This window comes from Cyprinus carpio, chromosome B5 (assembly GCF_018340385.1).
Source record: "Cyprinus carpio isolate SPL01 chromosome B5, ASM1834038v1, whole genome shotgun sequence".
Classification (NCBI taxonomy): domain Eukaryota; kingdom Metazoa; phylum Chordata; class Actinopteri; order Cypriniformes; family Cyprinidae; genus Cyprinus; species Cyprinus carpio.
The window spans coordinates 32,970,887-32,979,986 of NC_056601.1; the positions used below are offsets into that span (position 1 = coordinate 32,970,887).

The 9,100-nt window shown below is 38.1% G+C and overlaps 1 protein-coding gene across 1 annotated transcript; it reads right to left on the reverse strand.

The window, feature by feature from the left end:
* Positions 1–1,585: 1,585 nt before the first annotated feature.
* LOC109105687 (putative nuclease HARBI1) lies at positions 1,586–2,369 on the reverse strand. Its single transcript, XM_042723205.1, has 3 exons — positions 2,211–2,369; positions 1,755–2,143; positions 1,586–1,635 (listed from the first exon to the last, which is right to left on the reverse strand). Exons 1-2 carry the CDS (start codon positions 2,329–2,331, stop codon positions 1,773–1,775), a joined length of 492 nt encoding a protein of 163 aa, XP_042579139.1. The 5' UTR covers positions 2,332–2,369; the 3' UTR covers positions 1,586–1,635; positions 1,755–1,772.
* Positions 2,370–9,100: the final 6,731 nt, after the last annotated feature.

Genomic DNA, 9,100 nt, shown 5'->3' on the forward strand with positions numbered 1-9,100 from the left:
TAGTTGCTGGTGTAACCAAAACGTAATAACCAGAGGCAAGCCTCCGTTATACCTACTCAGCATCCATTTTCGCATCTTTCTCGCGCTAATCGGAACACATCACATGACCGCTCGTTTACCTCGCAAACCGGAGCGCAAACCCGAGCCCGGCCCGAGCCCGCGTAAGATGATACAAATTAAGCCCGAACCGGGCAAAGATCTTCAGCTCTAGTAACAACACTGCTGCTATCACTGCAACAACCTGGAACTGTTTTTTTTTTTTTTTTTTTTTTTTTTGCATAGGGGATGGTGGAGGAACATGTCTTAGATCGAATGAGGGGTGTGTAGGCTATGTATAATATATATTATGTGGGGTGTTTTGTATATATAGTGTGTGTAACCTATATATAATACATGTATGGTTACCCTTGGATAAAGTCCATATTCTTCAAGTTACTTGGAACTAATGAAACAACTTCCGTGTCCAGGGGTCTCATTTATAAAACTATGCGTAGGATCTTTACTAAAAGTTTACGTGCGCCCAAAAGCCAAAAATGGCGTACGCCAAAAAATATTCCGATTTATAAAACCGTGCGTACGCACACCTGTAAGCAATGTTCCCTTTATAAATCACAGATCACCCGCAGATGTGCGTACGTGAACCAGCCTCATATCCCGCCCTGTACACGCCCATTTTTAACCATAAATAGTCAATGCAAATCACCTCATGATTGCTGATCAGCATGTAAATGAGAGTGGAATCCCATATATACCTGGAAAACTGGCATGCGACCCGCCAATTAATTAATCCAAGAAAGTGAAAACGTGCATTTCTGTTAGCCTAATTTTAATAATGGCGACAGGTGAGAAAAGAGGAAAAAAACGTAATTTCTCAGATACTGAGATTGAAACACTTGTAGGGGAGGTGGAGGCTCGGAAAAATGTGTTATTTGGTGGCCACAGCAGTGGGGTCACTAATAAAAAGAAGCAGTGCGAGTGGCAAAGTATTGCTTCTGCCGTCAATTGTGTCAGTGGGACAGAACGGACAGTTGCAGAATTAAAGAAAAAATGGTCCGACCTGAAGGTATACAAATTTTTTTTTTACCAACATATTACATTTGTGTTTTATTAGGCTATATACCTATATAAATAGCAATATTGATTTTCAAAAAGTTTTATTTACATGTGCTTACAGTATGCAAAATATGTGAAATAAAGATTCTCATTCATTCAAGGTGGAGGCAAAGAGGAAAAACTGTCCTCCCACCGCCAGAGCGTGGCTGCAACTGGTGGGGGCCCATGTACAGCTGATCTCACATCAGTGGACAGCAAAATCGCGGCTATAATTGGGGAGGTCAGCGTGTGTGGTATTGTGTCGGAAAAGGAGGGAGACACTGACGTGACTGAAACCACAGAGGAGCAAGGTTAAAGCGATTTTTAATCATTAACGCTGTACATTTGAGTGTGTGGGGTGATAAATGGATAAATGTTGCCAATTGTTTGTCCTCCAGTCCTTCCGGAGTCTGAAGCTGTAAATGAACAGGAGGTTCAGGGGTGAGGGGTTCTCAGATGCAGATGCACAGCGTCCGGCTCAAAGCAGTGCCCCTTCCTGCGTCTGGCACGTCCAAAAGTGGTCGGGTACTCACTGACGCAGTCCTGCAGTTACAGCGAGAGACAATAAACGCTGTCAACGGGGTTGCAGATGAGCTACGGCAGATGAGAGAAGTGATGCAAGAAATTGCACAATCATTAAAAGATGCAGTTAAAACGTGAACCTTGAGTTTTGTCTTTCTTTACAAACGCCGCATGACATCCTCACGGATTCTTGCACCTCGTTGATATCCCTCTTGTCGGCCAGGGGGCTGTGGCTCGGGGTCGTAATGCTGGGGTAGAGGGAGATCAGGAGGGAGAGGAATACCGTTTCTCAGTGCTATATTGTGCAAAACACCACACGCCCTGACAATCTTGCACACTTTTGCTGGATGGTATAAAAGTCTGCCACCCGAGGCATCCAGAGCACGCCATCTGCATTTCAGGATGCCGATGGCACGCTCCACAACTGCGCGGGCACGAGAGTGGACCTCGTTATAATGAGTTTCCTCTGCGCTCTGCGGGTTTAAAAATGGGGTGAGGAGCCAGCGTCTCAGGGGGTAGCCACTGTCGCCTGCAGGTTATAATTATATTAAAAAACAATTGTTACGGTTTCTACTTTTTAATATTGTTAAACTCACCAAGAAGCCAGCCATCACGTACTGCGCCTGCATTTAGTCTGTTCCCTACACTGCTATGTGTCAAGATAAAGGAATCATGTGTTGAACCAGGCCAGCGTGCCACAATGTTTGTGAGGGTCATGTTGGAGTCACATATGATTTGCACATTAATAGAATGCACATGCTGCTTTCTATTAACATAAGCAAATTCATTTTCAGATGGTGCCCTTATAGCAACATGAGTGCAGTCAATTGCGCCGATTACATTTGGGAAACCAGACATTGCTGCAAATTGCGTTTTAATTTCGGCCTGTTCTCGCACAGTGTAGGGGAACCTGATGTATCGACTAACCATATTAAGTATACCATTTAAAACGACAGATATTATGGCACTCAGGGACGGCTGTGATATACCAGACCTATAGGGTGAGATGATAGATTCCAATAGAATTATTTCATATACAAAAAGGTCTTAGAGACAAATTTGAGGATTACTTATAGTTTTTTTATATTATTAATTTACCTGTCTGCCAATTCCCGCTGGAAACAGCCGGTTGCCAAGAACCCCAGAGTGGTGAGGACTTGTATTTGGACTGGGATGGCATGGTTCCGGCGTGTTGCCCTCTCTAATACTGGACCCAATTCAGCACATAGATCCAAGAGCACAGCTCTAGGGAATCTAAATCGGCTTATTAGCCAGTCATCATCATGGGCCAGGAAATCATCATGGTCCCTGAAAACTCGTTCTCTTCCTTATTCTGCCATTAGCGTAATCCTCCAACAGTGCCAGGAGTGCCATCATGAAGCATTACATACCCGGGTCACCGGAGAATTTATATGTTTCCTAGCAAATAGACTGATAGTTAACACCTTGACAAAATCACTTAATTAATTTGTGGGCGAAAATTTAAGACGAAAATGTTATAGTGAACACATGCTTCTTGACGGTTTTGTAATGAACACCGTAATAGTTAGGACCGATGATGAGTAGCGATTGTGCTTCATGACTGTATTTGCAGACTTTGACATTTTATGATATAGGCTATGTACATTAAGGAAAATATTTCCTTTTTTACACTGTGTTCTGCAGTTCTCTAATAAAAGGGTATTTCATGCTATTCTGTAGGCTATCACATGTATCGCGCCATGTCCTCCTGTGCTCCCGTTGTGGACAATGTGACTGTAAGGCAGCGCTGATTATTATTTTATTTTACTTTTAATACATTTTGAATTACGTTTGGATTTTACTAGATGTATATAGCCTAAAACAATCGGCACAAATAACACTGTTGGATTTAATCTTCATGATAATGTGGATATAACGTATGAAATGGAGTGAAAATTAAATGTCATTCATTCTTATAATCGTTGTTCTCACATTTATTTTCTACAATCTAACTTCAGTTCACGACCTCACCATCGGTGTCGCCAAGTTCCCTTTGTCTCCAGAATGTGCGTACGCACGGCTCAAAGTTTGCTTAAAGGTGCGCACATTCTCCCGTCAAGTTTGTTTTTTATAGATCACAACCTTTGCGTGGGAACTGGCGTACGTACGTTTCCAGCCCCGTTTTGTGCGTACGCACGCTTTATAAATGAGGCCCCAGGTCTTTTTTACTGATTCATTAAACTAAGAGCCATTTGTACATGAATCAGACTACTTGTGGTTGTCCATATGTTTACAATTCCCATAAGAGTCATTTGTCGGTGAATTGGATTACAGTGTCTGTGCTGTATATTTTGACTGTGTTGATGATTCACTTAGAAGAACTAGCTCAGAAGAGTCATTTCGTGCATTGCCTTAGCTACAGTGTTTGCGCTGTATATTTTTGATTCCCTAAAAAGAACCGGTTCATAAGAGTCATTTGTTCTTGAATTAGACTACACTCCACTGTTTTTGATTCACCTAAAAATGGATCATATTAGGAGTCATCTGATCGTGAATTGCATTAGTGTACAGTGTTTGTGCTGTAAATTTTAGATTTTCTAAAGGGAACCCTCTTTGCTGTCATGTTCTTGAACTGAACGGCTAGTCACACTTTATTTGTTTGTTTTTGCGTGCAGTCTGCAATGACAACTTAATAGAAAGGCATGTTTTCTGGTATTATGTTGCGATAAGCATATTTTTATCGCATCACATTTAATTCAGGATCAGAATCTTTTCAAGGAAATACAGAGAGAGTAACAATACTTGTAAGTAATGTTACATACACCAAAATGTGAGTAGGCCTAGTATAAATTGCTATATGTATATGTATATGTGGTATTATTACAAGTTTAAAACAGTATTCATTATAGCATATAATGGCACTAGCATTCAAAGTAACATATGACATGGTAAAATATATAGCCTATTATATTCCTGAACAACATGTGAGTGGCATTTACCATGCAAAACTCAATGACAAAATGCTAGATTGTTAAGGGTAGTTGCCAGGATGTTGCTATGCAGTTTAGGTTTTTGGAAAGGTAGTACGAGCCCTTCTCTGTATTCTCTGATCTTTGAGAATTATTTCTGATGGATTTCTGTTGTGAATTATTCAGAATGGAACAACATAGTCCTATCATCCAAACAAAACATATCTTGCATCTCATTCCAGCCTCATCGTGCAGGAAAAGGCCACGGTTGAGAGGTTACTATGACAACCAAATATTTAAATAAGTTCCTTCATAAGAAAAATATTTTGTGCTTTTCATTGTGATGACAATTCATCACCGGCTTTGGATGGACAAAGGCAAACATCGTTTTGAAAGTTGCTTATCTGTATAAATCACTGAGTTTGTGTTTGCTTCGCTCACTCTATGGTCAACTGTCCAACACAAGTGGCAGACGATGCTGTGGATTAGATCATTCAGCTTTGGATTTTCCCAAATCTTGGATCTTTATGTTGTTTAGCTGTAAATCACTGAGATAATTGTTTGTTTTCTGAAGGATCTGCTTTTGTTTTTCCCATAAGATGATCTTAATCACAAAGAATTACAGCATACAAGTGGATAAATTTGCTTGCCAAGTGAAATTTCCAGCCTTGAACTTGTAGGATACAGAGTGGAATGATACAGAATCAGCATAAAATATGACCTGCTTTTAATCTTTGGCTTTACAATGAACTTTGCAGTTAATTTGATACATTTACAGATAAATGTAGCTGCTTGTGATTCTTTCATTCGTTGCTTTGGATATACAAGAAGTTGTTTTATGTAAAACAACATTTGATGCTGAACTTCTTTTGTGATTTACATAAGCAAGGAAGTCAGTTTTGTACAGACATGAGGGTTTAATTTTTTTAATTAACTATTCTTTTAGAATACATAGAGTCTTGGATAATTATTTCGAGAAGTAAAGGAAATAAGTAAAGACAAATGAGACTCCAGGGCCACATTAAACATGTGCAGACCAAACCAGCATTTCCCATAAGACCGTTCACCACACCACAAATACCTGGTGACTCAGCACAGATTTCCACCACGGTATGGCAGACGTCTTTTATCCAGAGCCATGCTGCAGTTAAGCAGTCTGACTTGGTTTGGCATGGAAGCAATCTTTACTCACATCTTGGACTTTCACATTTTTTTGTTTGGCTGTAAATCAGCAAGTTAATTATTTGTTTCCTTGCGGCCCTTCTCTTCCACAATTTATGACGTGTTCAGTCCATCTCTATGAAGCATTGTGTCCAGACAGGGTTTTTAAAGACAGACAAGTAACTGTATTCATGATCAGTATTGTACATCCTGTCATTCAGCTCTCTGACCTCTTTCGATTGGCTGATTACTCTGTATTAATATTGACTGCAGGCCCATGCAATATCTGTATCAGGCTGACATTGAACCATCCACACTGAGCATTAGTGTACATTAAATTCAGGCTTCGTCTCTTGAAGAATGGATGGTTGTCCTTTGAATCTGTTTGTGAACTGATCATCCGGACACACAAATCAGTAAGCGTTGTTTGTAAACTTTTCCATTACTGATGCTTTTACTGTATATATACAAATGTGAAGTAACCTGATGACAGCAGTGATGCAGATTTATCTCATCATGTAAAGCTTTAGGAATTCACATTAGACACCTGTATTTGTGTTTTCTGTCCTGAATGCTGAAGTCAGATTATACATTTATCAGATTAATGTGTAGATTTTTTTAAAGTGCCAAAATGGTTGTAATTTAGGTTAATACTACCATTTTTCCCTGGCCCTTGAAATTGTGCTACTGTACATTTAAGTAATTCATATGCAATCATTCTTTTTGCATGCAAAATGAGTAACAGCACTAAATTTGAGGATAAAGTAGGACCTGGCAGTGGCTAAAAGAAGTTCTTCATCACTAAACTGATGTTTGAATGGGAACGATTTAACTGTTCTCAGAGAGTAGAACTTCAGAACAAGTTCTTTTTTTGCATTTTAGTTTAGATAAATGGTGGTTTTGAAACTTCAGTTTGCTTTTATAGTATATAAAATTGTTTAATGTTTAATATGAAAAGAACGTGATTTCTTATGATATGAGCCTTTTTAAAGTAACAGGATCTTTAGTATTTCTTTGCAGCACTTCAACAAAGAGAATTGATCTCATTTCTTATGTAAAACCATTTCACACTTTGTAGCATTCTTAGGTTGCTTTGGTTATAAAAAATAAAACTTAGAAATTGCTATTAGAGAACATTCTATATAGGTTCTCTTTAGGTTGGTACAAAATAAAAATAAAAATAACTACATGCAACATTCTGGGAAGGTTAATTTATGGTTATAAAAAATAAAACTGTATCTAAAATCTAAAATATCTATTAGAGCTCTTAGAGTTTAGGTTCTCTTTAAGTTCTCACAAAAACTCTCTGCATTTTCTTGAAAGGTTAGTTTGTTTTAAAATATAAAAACATTAATAACCAAAAAAATAACCATAGAGAATGTTATGTGTAGGTTCTTTTTAGGTTCTCACAAACCTCCCTTCTGTGTTCTGGGATGGTTAGTTTGGTTATAAATATATATAAATTAAAAAAATAACCATGAGTGAATGTTGTGTATACTGTAGGTTCTCGTCAGTTTGTAACAAAAAAGGCTCTCTGCAATTTTCTTAGAAGGTTAGTTTATGGTTATAAAAATAAAACCTAAAAATAACCATTAGAGAACATTCTGTATACAAACAATAAAAGACAATAAATAAATCCTAAAAAAATCCTTTAGAGAATGTTCTGTACCTCTCTGCAATGGTTAATTTTTGGTTACAAAAACATAGATAACATTATTTGAGCGTTATTAAAAAGAAGAAGCATACAGTATGCTAATGTTATAGAGGAACGTTCTGGATAGTCCTTTTGATTATTAAGGGCTTATGCTTAATATTTAATGTTTTGTTTGATATGCTTGCTTTATTTTTGATAATGCATGTTTTCATAAAAAATTGCATGCTGCATGGCATGGTTCTAGGTTGTTGTAGGTGGTTGTTAGAGTCCTGCACCTTCTGTACACAGTCTCTGATATTCTGTTTTCTAGATATGGCACACACTTAGAGGTATAATTTATAGCAAAAACAAACCTTAATACTTACAGTTGGCAAGCACTTGGCGAGGATATCTCGAGTTTGAATCTGGTTTGACAGGATGCAGGAGGCAGTGAGGAGACACCAGCTGGTTCTTGTGTTGGATCTGGTCATCCAAATGGCTTCTGTCTTCCTGTTAATCTGTTGTGGTTGTTGTTTCTGTTTGGGATAATTTGTGTTCACTTGTGTTCAGGGAGATGGAGTGAGACACATATCTTGTGATAGTTTCCTCTTAGGATATTTATATAGACTTTCTGATGTTTCTAACATGTTCTTGCAACTTGCCTGCATTTAACAGATGCTTAAACTACACAACCTGAGAAGAAGAGTCGGTAATATCATTTCCACTCTTTAAACTACTGTATTATGGTATTGGAAGAGTTGAGAATCTTTTTTTCAACCCAAAGCTCTTCTCAGAGGTTTATTTGAGTGGGCGGTTTAGCAGACGATGACTTGAGTTTTTCTGCTCACAGGATGGTGATGTCCTTCCACTTCCATTGCAGTCATAATGTGCTGTAGACTTTTGGCATAGTCTGCACGCCTGCAAGGGAAAATGACTAATGACTAATGTATTTGATTCTGTGCCATTCACCACAGTCACATGCATTAGAAAGTGATGGTGCAGTTGTCGTGGAGATATAGACATGTTTTGGTGTAGCGCTAGTATAGAGATGTTCCACACTGAAGTTAATGGCACTAGTTGGTCAAATACAGTCATTGTAACCTTTCTGTTCATAAATGTTCATGATAAAATGGCCGTTTAAGAGCAGATCATCATTAAAGCTGAACTACAGTGACCTGAGGTGACATTACAATGTATGACTTTCTTTCTTTAACCCTATAATACCTATTGTACCATATTTGATGCACAACTTTCTAATGCATCTAAATTATCAACATGACCAAAACACCAAGTTTAATGCTGAATATACCATGCATTTATTTGGGCAGTTTAACATCCAGCCTAAAAGTTTAAATTCTGTGTCTCATTTGCAGTGTTAATGAGGCATATTTATTAAATGATCTTAGCAAGGGCAATATTTCTTTCAGCTATTAGGGACTAATTAAACGAAACAACTTTTTAATGCAAGTTAATTTTGGTTTATTAATAGAAATCCTTCAAATGTAAATGCATGTGGCCTGTAAATGCGCAAATACATCAGTGGAAAGTGAATATATTGACTTACGGTAGCAGAACAGATGTTGTTTAGACTGTGAAGCAGCTGCAGGCAGTGAGTGTTAACATACTTTTAGCTTTACAAGCAACTCGCAATACTTTTGCTAACAAAGGCCTTCAGTGATCTTCCAAAGAAAAGTGCTTGTTCAAATCACGATTACTATTGTTTATACTTAGTGTGAGTGAATTAAACAAACCCCCACCCCTA